This window comes from Gymnoscopelus microlampas (assembly GCF_963454915.1).
Source record: "Gymnoscopelus microlampas genome assembly, chromosome: 9".
Lineage (NCBI taxonomy): Eukaryota > Metazoa > Chordata > Actinopteri > Myctophiformes > Myctophidae > Gymnoscopelus > Gymnoscopelus microlampas.
The window spans coordinates 16,903,074-16,920,573 of record NC_139946.1 but is presented as its reverse complement, the minus strand read 5'-3'; the positions used below and the strand labels follow the sequence as shown (position 1 = coordinate 16,920,573).

Sequence of the window (17,500 nt, the reverse complement as noted above, 5' to 3'; positions counted from 1 at the left end):
AGACAGACAGACAGACAGACAGACAGACAGACAGACAGACAGACAGACAGACAGACAGACAGACAGACAGACAGACAGACTCCAATCTGAAGAACACAATCTCTACATTTAAACTGCAACACACAAAGTTCTATTACAACAACCATTTACCAAAAAAAAACCGTTTCCAAATGGTAGATACTGTATATGTTGGAACCAAACCAATAGCTGATATCTGAGATTCAGGTTGTAAATAAAAGTGCAAACGAGAGCCATATTGAAGTCCTCTTATGGGACAAGTGTGTGTAATTGCTTTCCTCGGGGTAAACTCCCAGCGTGCCATTCACACGCTGCCTTGCAAACCTCCTGGCAAACGCCAATAAAGCTAAAGCTAGCAAAAGCCAAAAGCTAGAAAAAAATAATTTCCCCTGTATTGGATCCACAGATGGTAATTTAGATCTGCAGTGAATTAATTAATTGGGGGGGGGGGGGGGGGGGGAGAGAGAGAGAGAGAGAGAGAGAGAGAGAGAGAGAGAGAGAGAGAGAGAGAGGGTTGACATGATTTACTAACACGGTATCCATTAGGAGAGGATGCTCAGGGTTAATGTATGGCCTCTCTATGAAACAGGGGCTCGTGGAAAAGTAATCACAATAGTGGAGGTTCATTTGAAGCACTGCATGGTGGCTCCTTCATGTGAATTCACAGATGATCACATGATCCATTAATGAATGAGTGAGGAGCCAGACAGTGGAAACCTTGTATGTCCGAAACCGTTCCTTTTTTATTATTTTATTATTATTTTAAATTGTGAAAATACAAGCTATTTGCACTACTTTTGGACTCTTTACACTCTAGTATGATGAAGTGGGGCGTTAAATGACGAAAGAGCATGAAAAGCTGATATTGGGAGATACAAGGTTTCTGCCCGACAGACACTATATGAACCTTCATGAGGGTATTTTCAATTGCCAGTGCGTGCGTGTGTGTGTGTGGTGTGTGTGAGTGTGTGCATGGGCATGTGCATGCACATGCATGCTTGCAAAGCAGTGATAAGCGTGTGTAAACATGTTAAGACGCCACCAAGTTCCCAAAGGATGCTGCGTTTGTTTTTCTGCAGCTCCCTTTCCTCTACAAATCTTTTTTTTTTTTGCCTCTCCTTTCCTCTCTCTCTCTCTCTCTTTCTTCCTCACTCTCTCTCTCTTTCGTCCCCTCTGTCAGGTCTCTTCTCACCTCTGCTCTTTTCCTGTTTCAATCATCTCTATTTCTCGTTTCCTCCACATCCCTCCCTCCCTCATCTTCTTATTCATTTCTTTTTCTACAGACTCCACCCGTCTCTCTTTCCAACTCCTCTCTCTCTACAGTATCTCCCTCCATCTCTCCTCTTCTCCCCTCCCAGACCCAATCAACCTAATCTAATCTCTATAAATAAGGTCTCCATTAGCATGATGGGTCACGGTGAGCTGCTAGCCAGGGTACTCCAATCAGCCTGTCTCCCTGCTTGCCTGCCTTTCTACCTGTCTGTCTGAAATCTAGGTCAAGGTCACTGAATGCCACCAGCTCAGGATTGTTCTCTGGCTACAACCCTCAGGCCTGAGCAGTGAGCACTGCGCTGCTGAGGAATTTCAACACTGGACCACAATGGAAACAAGCCCCTAGGGTTATACTTTTAGCATCATTGTAAAATCGTACCACTGTACTATTAGCAAACTGTTAATGAAGTATCCATTCAATCAATCAGAACCATCATCATATCAACATGAATGGAAAACTGGTGCTAGCAAAAAACGTAGCATAGTCTGACACTGACTACACTCTCGTGCGCACACCCCCCCACACACACAAACACACACACACACACACACACACACACACACACACACACACACACACACACACACACACACACACACACACACACACACACACACACACACACACACACACACACACACACACACACACACACACACACACACACACACACACACACACACACACACACACACACACACACACACACACACACACACACACACACACACACACACACACACACACACACACACATCCATATCCACATCCTCACTGCATACAAGAACCTTACACCAATCACTCTATATAATAGGCAAACTTATGCAAATCTTCTCAGCCTCCTAGAGAAACAATAAGTAACAACAAGTAGCAGTGATGTTAGTTCTCCATCTCTAGCAGAGTGAACTCATGTGACCTACATACAGCATGCTGCTCTCACACCAGAGGAATGGAAATAGGCCACAGAATGCATTTAGAATGGTTTCTATGACAATGATGGGATTCGGTTTCCATGGCATTACAGTATCACCAGCAGTACATCCGTCTGGACCTAAACACAACGTACTGGGCTCCCAATATTTATCAATCACTTAGGCCCAGTGGTGGACAAAGTTTATACTCAAGTGAATAGTGTTCAAGTATTCAAAAGTACAAATTACGAAGTGCAATTTCTGCAATGGTCAGAAATTAAAAATGTAAAAATAGTAAAAATAGCAGATCTATTTATTATTTTTATTTCTATCTGGCAGGCTAATTTCACTATATTTGAAATAGGTTAATTCATAATATATTTGCGTAAGTTTCGGTCCCAAAAGTGCCTTCCTAGAAATGCAGTGTAGTCAAAAAGTACAATATTTCTTTTTGAAATGTAGCGGAGAGTAAGACATCAGCTTGCAAAATAAAAAATACTTTACAAGCTGATTTGAGAGCTAAAAATTAACCTCTGCATGTTAACTTTTGAGTGCATTGATTTTCCTTTCCATTCTGCGTCCTCATCATGATAGCAGCATGAGAGAAATAAAGGGTGGGAGGAAAAAATGAAATGGTGTAGGTAAACACTGACATGATGAGTGGGATGGAGTGAGTCAGAGAGAGAGAGAGAGAGAGAGAGAGAGAGAGAGAGAGAGAGAGAGAGAGAGAGAGAGAGAGAGGCAGGCTTGTGAGACAGAAGGATGGCAACAAGGAGAGAAAGAGAGACAGGGAGAGTCTGATAAAGCAGTGGTTCTCAAATGTTTTCAAGTCAAGGACCACCAAATTGATATCAAGTATTCGGCCGCAGACTCCCATCTGAAAACCTTTTGTGCCAGGGACCAGAATTGTCCAATACTTTTCGTTTTTTTTTTCAAAAACGTTCAAAAATAGCAGATATACAAGCGTGGCACACATGCTGTGAGCATGTCTCTGTTGTAGATCTGCTATTTTTGAATAGCCAACATAGAAATGGATAAAGTTGTTAAAATGATTGAAATGCTGTATTAACTACTTTTAACTACTTTTGCGGGGAACCCCCTCCCGACACACTTTAACAATGTAATAAAATAAAAGAGAAAGGGGTGGCAGGGGTCCAGTTGGGGGAGGGGAGGGGTGGGTACTTACAGTATAATGAATCATGCACTATACCCCCCCCCCCGACCCCCATCCCCGTCTTTCATTAAATATGAATTGTTCCAGTCTGAAAGCTTCTGAGCCAAAATGTAGTTCATTCATAAACTTTGGAGTACATCCTTATGGCTAGCCATCTGGTATAAAGTATATTATAATTTTTTTGTGAACATCTTTCAACTTTCCAACAGAGCTTAATCTTAGAGCAAAATCGTCCCCCTAAATCTGTCCCCTCCTTTTTTTGGAGGAACATTTTTCAAAAGCCCCCCAAGCACTTTCTTAATGCAAAGATGGCTCTAGAAGTTGTTGCTCCAGCTTTTGAAGCCCAATCCTGGCATGAATCTCTACTGATGTTGGGTGAAGGAAGGAAGGAAGGAGTGAAGGTAGGTAGGAAGGAAAGAAAGAAAGAAAGAAAGAAAGAAAGGAAGGGAGGAAGGAACAATACATTAAAAAGTGGTGTGGTTGGTGAAGTCAAATGGTTTACAACAAATCAGTTTAGACAGAGAGGGTTTTTTCCAATATCTTCCATCCAACAGTGTTCTAACAGCAGCATGACTCACCACTCATCAACCACACTCACACTGGACCGTTGTGCTTTCATCTGTTTCTCTCATCATTTCTACTGTACATTTCATTTGACCTCTCATGTGCACAATCTCCATTTTAAGGTCAATTTAGGCTGAACACAAGGTTCTTTTGACCATTTCCTGAAAAGTGTTGGACATACAAGGTTTCTGCCCGACAGCGACTATATCGTTACAGTATATTACAGTATATCGTCTCTGTCGGAAGGAAACCTCATACTGTATGTCCAAAACTGTTACTTTTCAGGTTTCAAATTCAAAAATAGCAAAAAGCTCAAAAAGGCGTCACTTCGCACCACATTTTGAGCTTGTAGATCTGTATTTTTGATACTTTTGTGTGACGCTGTAGTATGATCAAAGTATAGGGCATTAGTTTACGAAAAAAAACAAAAAGCTAAAATATGGGGATAAGAGATTTCTGCCCGACAGCAACAATATTCATCCGGCGCAGCAGGCGGTGCGGTACCGTACCTTGACAGTGGAGGAGCCATACAGCATGTCCTCCAGGGTGAAGTGGCAGCAGGAGTTCAGGTTGTCCTTACAGAAGTCCTGGATCAGCTGCAGGTTGTACTGACGCTCCACCAGAGACATGTTCTCCTTCAGACACACATCTGTATGCATGGGAGAGCAGAGAACAGGAGTCGTTGTCAGGAGACAAGACCAGTGATGGAGGAAGCACTCACATGTTTTACTTAAGTCAAAGTATCAATACCCTAGTTCGGCATTCAGCATTTACTTAAGTAAAAGCACAAAAGCATTGGCATCAAAATGTACTTGACGTACCTAAAGCAAAAGTACTCATTATGCAGAAGGTTTTCCTTTTTTTTTAAATAGCTTGTGAGCTTGCAGATCGGCTATTTTCAAATTGCCAAACTATAGGTCTGAAGTGGTTTTGTAAGAATAATCCAAATCTACAAAGTAACTAGTAGAAACAAAAGTTTCCAAATAATTGTTGATTGAGTAAAAGTACAATTTTTGCCTCCGAAATGTAGTGGAGTAGAAGTAAAATTGGAAATACTCCAGTAAGGTAAAAAATACCTCAAATGTTTACTTAAGTACATGTACTTAGTTACTTTTCACCACTGCAGGAGACAAGACGAAACCAGGGGCTAATCTGGATTTGTCAGTCTTAGCGCTGATGTTACAGTATGTACAGTATATGGATGTCAGTGTTTACCCTGATGAAGATCATAGTCATCAAGGAAATTGAGAGAGAATACATTGATTTCATCTGCAAGCCCATTGCTCATATTGACCATTTTACACCAGAGAGTTGGTAGGAGCATCCCAAATTACCTGGAAACCTGAAAATTAACGTCCAGGTTACAGTGCATGTGTGAAGGAGGCTACAGTCTCACTGTTGCAGGGCTTTACAGGCAAATACACCCTCTTGTACTTAAACCTTAACATTAAGATTAACATTAAGATTAACCCTTATTCATCTAAATCCTAGATTAAAGCATCATATTGCATCGCAATGCTACAAGTTGTGTGAGCTTGTAGATCTTCAGTTTTTGATTAAAGAAAGTATAAAATAGGATGTTTAAAATATCTTTTGTATGAATAACCAAAATCTGCAGAGTAACTGGTAGCTACATTTTTCAAATAATTGTAGTTGAGTAATAAAGTACAATATTTGCCACTGAGATGTAGTGGAGCAGAAGTAAATGATCAAAAAACTGAAACTCAAGTCAAGTAAACGTATCTCAAATGTATACTTAAAGAAGAATATCACTAATTTTCAACATTGAACCATGTCATAATATACATTAAAACTGTTACTTAGAATACAATAAAATAATGTAATAAAATAAATGAAAAAAGTAATCTAAAAACAGGGTCCCTCACGTAGGAGGGCAGGATGACTCAATAGAACCAAGGACGGGTGTTTTTGATGAATCTAACATGTTAGAAAATGGAGTGTGAAGTTATAATGGGTTTGTATAGGAAGGGGGCGTGTCTGATAAAATGAATATCAAATATCTAAATACAGAATCAAGTATCTTAAAAACTGTCTGGGGGTCTCACAAAAGCCTGAGTAGGCGATAAAATGACCCAAATTGTTTTTGAAAGTGAAATATCTCTTTAACTTTATATTGAAGTCGCCCTGTTTCAGCTGGAAGTGAAATTCACCATTCTAGTGAATGCAGCAGCCTAGAGGGCAGGCCAAATAGTACACCTTCCGTATGTCACTGATCACATGACCCCAACAATCAATTCTCCAGTTCTAGGCGACATAGAAAATGAGTGGTATTCCCCTTTAAGTACAGTACTTGAGTAACTGCTCGCTTTCTGTCTGCACCCCTGCCTGCGCTAATCGGTATTATAAAGAAACCATGGCAACGGTGGGTGTTGTGTGTGCCTATAAAAGACGTTGCAGGTGTTGAAGATGACTAGAAATTGAGAGTTAAAGAAGAAGCCAATCTGTGGACATTTTGAGAGTCAAAGACATCACCACACCGAGACAGAGGCTTTGAGAGTCAAAGGCAGAAACAAACCAACAGAGACTTTGAGAGTCAAAGACAGAAACACATCCATACAGAGTTTGAGAGTCAAAGCCAGAAACAAACCCACAGAGACTTTGAGAGTCAAAGACAGAAACAGCTTCAGAGACAGTTAGAATAATGTTGCGCTGGACGGTGCATCTAAAAGATGCACTAGATATAGCAGCTCCTGCCGTGACAGTAGGAGACAAGGTGTACATCTTTGAAGGGTTCGGTTATCATAACAGTCATAACAACATGGAACAGATTGAGGTGAATGTCTTCAACACAGTGTCTATGCGCTGCATTAAGTTTCCCACAGTGACAACTGGAAGAGGAGAACGTCTCCTTGAGGTTCCCACCTTGTCGGATGGCTACACAGCCGTGCTAATAGCAGAGATCATCTACATCTGGGGTGGAATGGATGGACACACACATAAGCTCTGCAATGTGCTCTATGCATTTGATGTCGACAGCCACAGATGGTTGAAGCTCACGGTTTCTGGGACTGTTCCAGTAGCAAGATCTGAGCACACAGCCTGTGTCTTGGGGAAGGTCATGTATATCCATGCAGGAAATGACGGGACTAATGACATTAATGACATCCACAAGTTGGACACCACCACAATGAACTGGACTTCAATTAACACCGGAGGCACTCTGCCACCTGCTTCATCATATCACTCGGCTACCATCATCGGGACAAAGATGTTTGTATTAAGGGACGGAGGAGATTTCCGGACGGACATCAGAGTTTTTGACACAGATACCAACCGCTGGCTGAGCACGCCCACTGCAAAGCCTCGTCCAGAAGGACGCGCAGGTAATGAAGCCTTTGCCTACAATGGAGAGCTGTACATGTTTGATGGTTTAGACTATAATAGTAAAGACCGTATCTATAATGATATGTGGAAGTTCAATCCAGAGACATTCTCCTGGAAGAGGATTAAGCCCAAGGGAAAACGCCCATGTTGGATGCCTACGGGGTGCTATTGCATGGTGGGAGATCGCGTCTTCTTCTTTGTATCTTCTTTGGGCCTGCACGTCTTAGACTTGAGTCCTAGTCTGAAGATGTTATGCAAGCTAGCAGTTATTCGGTATGATCTGGAGCAGTCGGAACTCACACATGACATCCGGTGGGAACTGGCAGCCATGCAATTCAAGGGGAAGGCTTCAGATAATACAGATTCAGATAATACACATTCAGATAATACACATTCAGATAATACAGATTCAGATATAATAGATACAGATAATACGTAAAAAATATCTGAATCTGTGGATCCAAAGTGGATCCAAATGCCTCTCTGTAACGAACCACTTAAGCACTGCCCTGCATAAATTAGTGTCTTAAAATGTACTGTTATTTTCTATAAGAAAAGCCCACCAGATGCACCTCCTGGCCAGCAGGCGGCGCTATTGTCACCCTAAACATGCCAAACCTTTGGACTTTCAAAGATACTTTACTGTGGACTTTTTTGCCAAGTTGTATAGTTTATCACTTTATTTGGGTCCTTTTATTGTTTACATTGGACATATAATGTTTTATTGTATAATGTTTTATTGTTTATGCCTCAACTGACACCTTTATATTGTTTTGCTTGAAAGAATTGTATTTGAGTTCGTTTTTATTAGTCTGTTATAGTGAAGGCTTTTATTTTGAAATTGCCTGAAACAGGAAGGATGTCACTCCACTGTGTACTTTCAGCGCGTCTTTGCAAAGACGTCAGAATGACTGAAAACAACGTCGAAGGAGCATGTCCATGTTCCAACCACAAGGTTTATTTTGTTTAAGCACCTGGTATATACAAGGTATAGTTTGTTTTGCTGCATTGTTGTTTGCATGTCTTGTTACTTTCTGTCCTTTGTGGATTCAGTCAACAAGTTAATAGACTATTTTGCACGTCACTCTACTGATCTATTTTCGACCCTTTGAGAAGCCTCAGTAACGTCAATATATATAATTAATTATATGAATAAATATGGGTTTAAATCAGTAATTCATAATAACAGTGCATGGACTAAAAGGGTATATTTCATGTTCAGTAAAAGGAGATACATTATAATGACTTACATTTCATTGTTGTGGTTTAATAAGATGAAAGCTATTTTCTTTGTGATTAAGATAATTGCAGTATTTACTATTTCATATGTTTTGCACTCTAAAGAGAGATTGTCATTTTGGTTTAAAAACAATTCTTGCTGAAGTAATTGTAACACAGGACATAATGTCAAATGTTTATTGATTCATCTGTGTCACTTCATTTTTTTATAGAGCATTTAGCTTTATTTCAGTATGGTTTATGATGTGTTTGTCACTAGTCATATTGATGTTTTACATTTCTTACGGTGGTTCCAGGAATAAACTTTCTAAAATCATCAGTTTGAGATCCATCCTTATTAGCCGGGGTTGCTTACAGTAAGAACTTGTGCCCTTCCTGTCTGATGACAGCAAGTAACAACTTAACCCCTTCCTGTCTGATGACAGTCAAGAAGAGCTTCACCCTACACTGTATGATGACAGTAGAGGTCCTACAACGTTTCTGAAGACTGTGGTTCTCCTGTAAGGAAAATGGAAGCATCAGCAAACGCAGACCAGCCGATGGAGCCCCCTCATAAGGACGGAACGGAAGAGGAGGAGCTTCACCGCACTGGTCATCAACGGAATTCCACGGAGCAGATGTTTTCATTCATGAGAGAGGAGGCCCAGAAAGAAGAGAAAAGGATCAACCAACTGTACAAACAATGGAAGGTGCAGGCTCGCACAACAAGAGAACAGCTAAAGACAGACATTCCTAAGAGTCAACTTGCAGAGCTTTTTGACACAATTAAAAAGGCAAAGGCTGATGTCTTGAGCAGTTACATAGAAATACAAGATTACATCACTCCATCCAATGACACAAGACGGCGGATTGATGCTTGTGAGGCAGTGACAAAGGACATTGCGACGGTCATACATGAACGGATATTAGGAAATGATGGAGACTTCGACAGTCAAAAGGTAAAGGAATGCCTCCATAAGCTACTTGAGCCAGATTATGCTTGTTCTATCTACGGATCCACAGCCTCACATACAACACACAAGTCCAGCGGAGCATCAAGTAAACGGTCGTCAAGGTCTACAAACCCTATTGCAGCTAAGCGGGCAGAAGCAGCAGCTGAATTAGCACAGAAGGAGCAGGAGCTGGAAAGACTAGAGTCTCAGAAGGATGTAAGCATAGCACAGAAGGTTAGAAGCATAGCACAAATGGAGCAGGAGCTGGAAAGACTAAAGGCACTAAGGGATGTAAAAGTAGCAAGAGCCAGACTACAGGCCTATAATCAAGCAATGGCAGAAGAGGTCAGCATTCACTCTACCAACCCCAATGCTCAAGGACAGCTGCATACAGCTGCACAAGATGTGTCTTCATCTCCCATTCAACAGCCTATTAATGTCACTACAGCACCACAGCAACCGATTCATTCACCTCCCATCCAACAGCCTATCATGGCAGCATCCCCACCTCCAAATGCAGATGCGTCCTACATTGCTCAAGCTACATTGGAAAAACGGAACCCTGAAGACAATGAAACGGACATGGCCAACGTCTTCCATGCACAAGCAGCTGTAGAGAACAACGATCAAGGGTCTACTAAAGTAAGTGTTAAGCCATGTCTGTTCTGTCAAGAAGGTAATCATATGATTCACAACTGCACTGCATTTGTCACAAAGTCATTAGAAGAGAAACGACAATACATGAAGGAAAGGAAACTCTGCTACGGTTGCATGAAAGCAGGTCACAGTGCAAAAGACTGCCGTCACCGACACTCCTGTGACACCTGTAAAGGTAAACATCCAACATGCCTACATGATGACGACTACATAAAGAAAGCGAACGCTACACCAGTCTCAAACCAAGGTAACACTAATGACACGGCTATTACTAAATCTCTCAATGTGGAGTCTGAAGGGCCGTCTGCAAATGCCTCCATTCAGAGTGACACTGTCTTTATCGACCAGGAGGTGAGCAAGGAGCTACAAGCTGAATCACGTCCTGTCAACCTGAAGATAACCACTATGCTTGGTAAGGATTTCATCATGCAGAGTGAAAGGGCTTCAGGTCTCGGAGTAAGAGGCTACGGCTGTTCAAGGGCACTAGCACCAAAACAGGCAATTATTGGAGGAGAAGAGGAACCCTATGCTGTTCACACAGCACTGGAATGTAGCATTGTGGGCCGTTCAGAGCCATACCAAGACTCGCCAAGTGTCAACACTATTTGTCACAGAGTCAACATTAAGGATCTTCCCCCAGTATCTCCAGCAGAGGTCATCGAGGAAGGTGATGAAGAGGAAGTGTGTGATGAAGGAAAAGGAGAGAAAGGCTATATACCTCAGCAAGGAGTAAATCACACCAAGGAGTCAGATCTCATCACTGCAACAGAACTAGAAGAAGCAGAACTTTGTCTAATCAAAGACCTAGAGGAAAACGTGGATCAAGAAGAGTTGAAACTGGTGAACAAAGGCATTCACCTGCCATCTCACACCCTATTATACACTCCTGATGCTTGCCTTGACAAAGAGGGTGTTCTCAAGGTGGGAGGACGGCTGTCCTCTCTTCCCAAACTCATCATACACCCAGCAATCATCCCCAAAGGTCATCATAGTAGACGGCACCAGAGACCATTGGAGAAGCAAAGGATGGCTGATCTTCACCCTAACAAGTGGAGACTGGGAAAGGTTTCAAAAGCCACTACGGATAAAGATGGACTCATGAGGAGAGTCAGCCTTGGAGACAGAAATCTGGAAAAGAAAGTCGAGCATCGCTACAAGATGTCTGAAGTTGAGCAACCAGTCCAGAAACTGTCCTTTCTGCTAGATACGGGTTGACTGCCCTGTCGCTATAAAGCGTTTCCTTTCTTTTTTGTTTTTCATGCTTAAGTGTATACGTGATTTATGGCCTATGTCTTGCTTAAATGTTCCTTTGAGTGAGAAATCATTCGTGTTTTGCATTACTTAGGGTCCTGCAATTCACTCATGTTTTGGTGGGAGTGTAACGAACCACTTAAGCACTGCCCTGCATAAATTAGTGTCTTAAAATGTACTGTTATTTTCTATAAGAAAAGCCCACCAGATGCACCTCCTGGCCAGCAGGCGGCGCTATTGTCACCCTAAACATGCCAAACCTTTGGACTTTCAAAGATACTTTACTGTGGACTTTTTTGCCAAGTTGTATAGTTTATCACTTTATTTGGGTCCTTTTATTGTTTACATTGGACATATAATGTTTTATTGTATAATGTTTTATTGTTTATGCCTCAACTGACACCTTTATATTGTTTTGCTTGAAAGAATTGTATTTGAGTTCGTTTTTATTAGTCTGTTATAGTGAAGGCTTTTATTTTGAAATTGCCTGAAACAGGAAGGATGTCACTCCACTGTGTACTTTCAGCGCGTCTTTGCAAAGACGTCAGAATGACTGAAAACAACGTCGAAGGAGCATGTCCATGTTCCAACCACAAGGTTTATTTTGTTTAAGCACCTGGTATATACAAGGTATAGTTTGTTTTGCTGCATTGTTGTTTGCATGTCTTGTTACTTTCTGTCCTTTGTGGATTCAGTCAACAAGTTAATAGACTATTTTGCACGTCACTCTACTGATCTATTTTCGACCCTTTGAGAAGCCTCAGTAACGTCAATATATATATTTAATTATATGAATAAATATGGGTTTAAATCAGTAATTCATAATAACAGTGCATGGACTAAAAGGGTATATTTCATGTTCAGTAAAAGGAGATACATTATAATGACTTACATTTCATTGTTGTGGTTTAATAAGATGAAAGCTATTTTCTTTGTGATTAAGATAATTGCAGTATTTACTATTTCATATGTTTTGCACTCTAAAGAGAGATTGTCATTTTGGTTTAAAAACAATTCTTGCTGAAGTAATTGTAACACAGGACATAATGTCAAATGTTTATTGATTCATCTGTGTCACTTCATTTTTTTATAGAGCATTTAGCTTTATTTCAGTATGGTTTATGATGTGTTTGTCACTAGTCATATTGATGTTTTACATTTCTTACGGTGGTTCCAGGAATAAACTTTCTAAAATCATCAGTTTGAGATCCATCCTTATTAGCCGGGGTTGCTTACACTCTCTATAATAGTCAGACTATATCACTGCGTGGAGATGAGTCTGGTGCTTCTATGAGGACGTTTTTTTCCCCAAGGGGGCGGGATCAAAACAATTACTCTGGACGCAATTGGTTAGACCTCGTCACCTACAACCAACTACCAATTACAGTCTCCCATATTTGAATACTGGGCCCTGATTGGTCACCCCAGACTTCGGGAGCAGGAAATGGATTCACAACGGAGCAGTGCCAGACCCAAATCACAGAGGGCAATTATTTTTTGCACTGGCAGATTCGTCTGGTCCCAGGCTAGCACACACACACACACACACGCACACGCACACGCACACACACGCGCGCGCGTGCGCGCACGCACATACGTACCGTCCAGCAGCAGTATCTGTGGACAGTAGAAATGCAGCATGGCCGCCAGGGCCGAGCCGTCGCTGCTGTCCTTCAGCAGGTTGTCCACCGGAGGGATCCACGGAGCGGGCTGGGCCGACGTCTGTTCCTTCCTGTAGCGAGACTGGAAGAACACACAGCGTATGAGCTATAGCACTGGTTCTCAACGACCCCCCCTTAACTCTGACAGTCTACAAATGGAACCAAATGGACCCGTCCATTTGGTTCCATTTGTAGATTGTCAGAGTTGCAGACTTGTAAGGGTCAATTTACTGTAGAACCCTCCTCAAGGAACCCTGAGAGACCATGGACTCCACTTTGAGAACCATGCACTGAGCCACAGAGTCAATGTTTAACGCTATAACATCATGCAAGGTATGGAGGTAGGTTTAGATGGTTTCACCAGTCTGTTGGTGCAAGCACACGTGCGTAAAAACATGGTCCGGTTAGCTGTATTAACCACTTTCAAACCGGTCTCCCTATTTTGTAATTTTTATTTATTTATCGAAAATAGACGAACGAAAATAGCCGTTCTACAAGCTCAACGTGCCACGAGGCGTTGCGTTGTGAGCTTGTAGATTGGCTATGTTTGCTATTTGGGAATGGAGTAGGCTCAAAACAAACTGAGAACAACCTGCTGTAGTAATAATGGAAGAAAGGGTCATTTTGCTATTTTTTGTGGGATAGCCAGCTTGTTGCAAACAGTTGATTCTCCTTCACGGAGGCTGAAACTTTCAGGGTAGTTGTGTTATTGTAGTTAAACTGTGAATACTGCGCATATGTATGTATGTATACCGAATGTCACTGTCACTGCTATTATGTCCAACAGAGGGTGCTGAAGTGACTCAACTATACACAACTCTAAGTTGAGTGGTTTCTTAGTCTGAAACCGTCTCTAATGTGTCTATAACATAACAGTCAGTTCCATAATGGCAAAAATAATGTGTTTATCAGTATTGTATTGCTGACCAGTGGGAATGTAATCTCTAGATACTGTATGGCAGTGTTTCCCAAACAGTGGGTCTTGAGTAAATATCCCTTTTTTGTCCATTTTTTAAAAACATTATATTGTCTCCGCCAGGAGACTATGTTTTCGTTCTCGTCCTTCCGTGTGTCCACCAAGCTAACATTGGTCAAGCTTCACGTGACACGTGACAATATGTTGAAAGGTTGTGCTTTGATTGGCTAGCGAGACGCATGATGAAATAGAGACCTATAAATAGGTGTGTCACTTCAAAAGATCATTTACATCTTTTGAAGTGAGGTAAGACCGGATTAATCAGGAACAGTACTGGCTATTGTTTCCCAGACAGTGTGTCGGGACCCATATGTGGGTCGTGGACCAATTTTTATGGGTCGCGAGTAAACACCCCTTTATTTCTTGTTTCCTACATTTTGTATATAATTATTATTAAAACAAATCATAAGTTAAAAGAAATTCATATGTTTTTTTGAAAATAATTAACAAAATATATACTTTTAAGAAGTAGTGAAAATAGCAGATCTACAGGCTCAAAACACGTCGCATCGCGAAGTGTTGTGAGCTTGTAGATAGTCTATTTTCACTAGTTTGGGTCACATCAAATTTCTCTTTTGGGTCTCGACGAAAGTCTGGGAACCACTGCGCTAAGCTGTATCCATTGAGCTACAAAGGGATTGGAGCTCATCATCACCATGCATTGTGTTATGCATGTGGTGGTATAATCATAACTGAGTTATTATGGGCTCATGCAGGGCTCTGTTATGTTATGTTGCGACTTCACCAAGTAATCACATACATAGTACATGCTTGGTTTATGTTTGCATTGAATCATAAAATGAGATGGGAAAAAAAAGATGAGATGAAAGAAGAAACACATTGATGAGTGACCATCGAGTATGAAGGAGAGAGGAAGAGAGAGAGAAGGGGGAGGGAGAGAGAGAGAGAGAGAGAGAGAGAGAGAGAGAGAGAGAGAGAGAGAAACAAGAAGTGGATGATGATATGGTCGCCATGGATACGATGGACAGATGACAAAATAGCGTAGCATTGGCTAGCTGACTTACAGGAACCAGCTTCATGTACCACTTGGTTGGAGACTGTAGCAGCAGCACAGCAACATCAACAACAACAACAACAACACAGGAAGACACACCAGTTAGCTTGTTAGTTTAGAGATCGCTGCAGACAGTGATCTCTAAGTCCAGTCGTTACCAGTTGTTACCAGTCGTTATGTGAGAACCAGCTGGTTCTCACGTAACGACTGGTCCCGGGCCCACCAGCGGTGAGAGTGTACAAAATGGACCCTTATGTTTAATTAAACACTGAGGATTGAGTGTAGATTATGGTCCTAAAGATAAAAACATTGTATGACATGGGGGTCCGTTGCCTAATGCATATCAAACTGGGTCAAACGAACCGTAACCCTTAAAATAAAATAAAAAATGCAAATGACTGAACTAAAAATAATACTGGAACCCCAATCTATACTGTAAACTCCTCAGTGTTGATTTAACTCTGAGTGTACAAATGGAACCAAATGGACCTGTATAGGGGTCCATTTGGTTCCATGTGTACACTCTCAGAGTTACAGGGCCGTTAGAGTCCTTTTGGACCCCGTGGTGGTCCCTGGACTCGACGTTGAGAAGCAGTGTTTTAGATGTTAGCGATGAGCTCAGCAGTTGACGCCCACACATCAGCCATCAGCAGAAATGTGAGAGAGAGTGTGTGTGTGTGTGTGTGTGTGTGTGTGTGTGTGTGTGTGTGTGTGTGTGTGTGTGTGACCAATTAATTCCAGTTCATTTGATTAATTCCCTTTGGTAGAACATGGACATTTTTAGAACCGATTCTGCCATGTGGGTTCTGGCATATGGCCAACCAATGCAACTGACTCTTTAAGATGTGTTCTTCCAATGTGTGGGTACAGTATTATCTGACTGTGTGTGTGTGTGTGTGTGTGTGTGTGTGTGTGTGTGTGTGTGTGTGTGTGTGTGTGTGTGTGTGTGTGTGTGTGTGTGTGTGTGTGTGTGTGTGTGTGTGTGTGTGTGTGTGTGTGTGTGTGTGTGTGTGTGTGTGTGTGCGCGTGCGCGTGTGTGCGCGCGTGTGTGTGAGAAGCATGTGTTTCTCATTCATGCATGTGTTTGTCTATTTAGTTTAGTTACTCATTCCATCGCAAACTAAGCCATGCCTTCTCTTGACAATATAATCTGACTCAAGTACAGTGAGGTCTAGTGAATAGTATTGACATTATATAATAATATTCGTCTCTCTGTATTATATACAGCATATCATCATTAAAAAGCCACAATTCTCCACTTCACCAACAAGCATCAAAGAGAAGGTGGCTGGCGAGAGCTCAACTTCAAACGAGTGCCTTCAAGAACATCCCACACTAACGGTATCAAAGCCTGCAGCTTCCCTGACCGTGCTCCCGGTGTGGAAGAGACAACTTCTGTTACCTGCTGCATGTTAAGAGGTTTCTGACAAGAGATAAAGTGAGAGAGACACCTCTGGATAAAAAAGTAGATCACAGAAAGATTTGACATTCTATATAAGGCTGCAACTATTGATTAACAATTATTCTATCAAATTGTTGTGTAAAATGATCGATTAACGATTGTGTTTTATAATAGATTAAATCGATTAGTTAGATTAACTGTTGCGCCCCTACAATTCTACGTGTCAATAAAATTGGACATAGAGGTAAACCACCACAGAGGTGAGGGTTAAATTCCCTGCAGCCCGCTTGGCTGAGCGCAACTTGGAAAACAACTGTCTGTGTTCGCAGATGGGAAGTTAGCAGGGGATTGTGTCCTTTTTGATGCACTAGTGACTCTTATTGGTTAGTTGGGGTGCCTGCTCAGCGGGGACGGGGATTGGGGGAAGAGAGAGCAAATGACTCTCTCCTGGTGAAAGCAATTGTCTGTTGAGTGGACTCTGTGTATGAGGGAGACATGTGGTTGTGTCTATACGCCCTCCTCCACAGAACAACAATCGAGTTTGGCAGCAACAGAGACCACAGTACGCATGGGGAGGGGATTGGCAATGACCAAATTGGGGAGAAAACAGGGGAAACGGTTGTTTTTCTTATTCATGTAGACAGCTGGCTTTTGTGGTGAAAGTTCCAGTGGTAAGAGTTACAGTAGAGATGTACGGAGAGAGAAAGGGAGAGAGCTAGGTCTGCACATGCACACAAAATAACACTTATTTTAAGCTATTTGGCTAAGTTATGTAACTGTTTATTTACTCAGGGGAGGTTCACTTGCGCACAGCTTCAACACTGATAGTTAGAGACATCCTGAAGCAAACTGTTGCTGGCAGATGAAAAGGAAGCCGGAAGCTTTTCGTGGTTGATTCAATAGACCTCATCTCATAATGGTAATTTGAGTCACTCATTCATTCATAAGAGCACACAGAAAGGTTGAGACTACTAGTATAGAACGTTTCCACAAAGATTGCCTTGTACCGTCAAAATAGTCAATTAAATTGTAAATTGAAACCAAATAGAATTTTCTCATTTGAAAGTTGTAGTTGTACCATG

The 17,500-nt window shown here is 41.6% G+C and overlaps 1 protein-coding gene across 1 annotated transcript in view; it reads right to left on the bottom strand.

Annotated features, from left to right (window-relative positions):
* camsap2a (calmodulin regulated spectrin-associated protein family, member 2a) overlaps nt 1–17,500 on the bottom strand; it is a 91,507-nt gene that overhangs the window by 27,363 nt on the left and 46,644 nt on the right. The window contains exons 5-6 of the mRNA XM_084067156.1: nt 12,966–13,107; nt 4,450–4,589 (exon numbers count right to left, since the gene is read on the bottom strand). Of these exons, the coding sequence (XP_083923282.1) occupies nt 4,450–4,589; nt 12,966–13,107 (282 nt within the window). The remainder of the gene's footprint in view (nt 1–4,449; nt 4,590–12,965; nt 13,108–17,500) is intronic.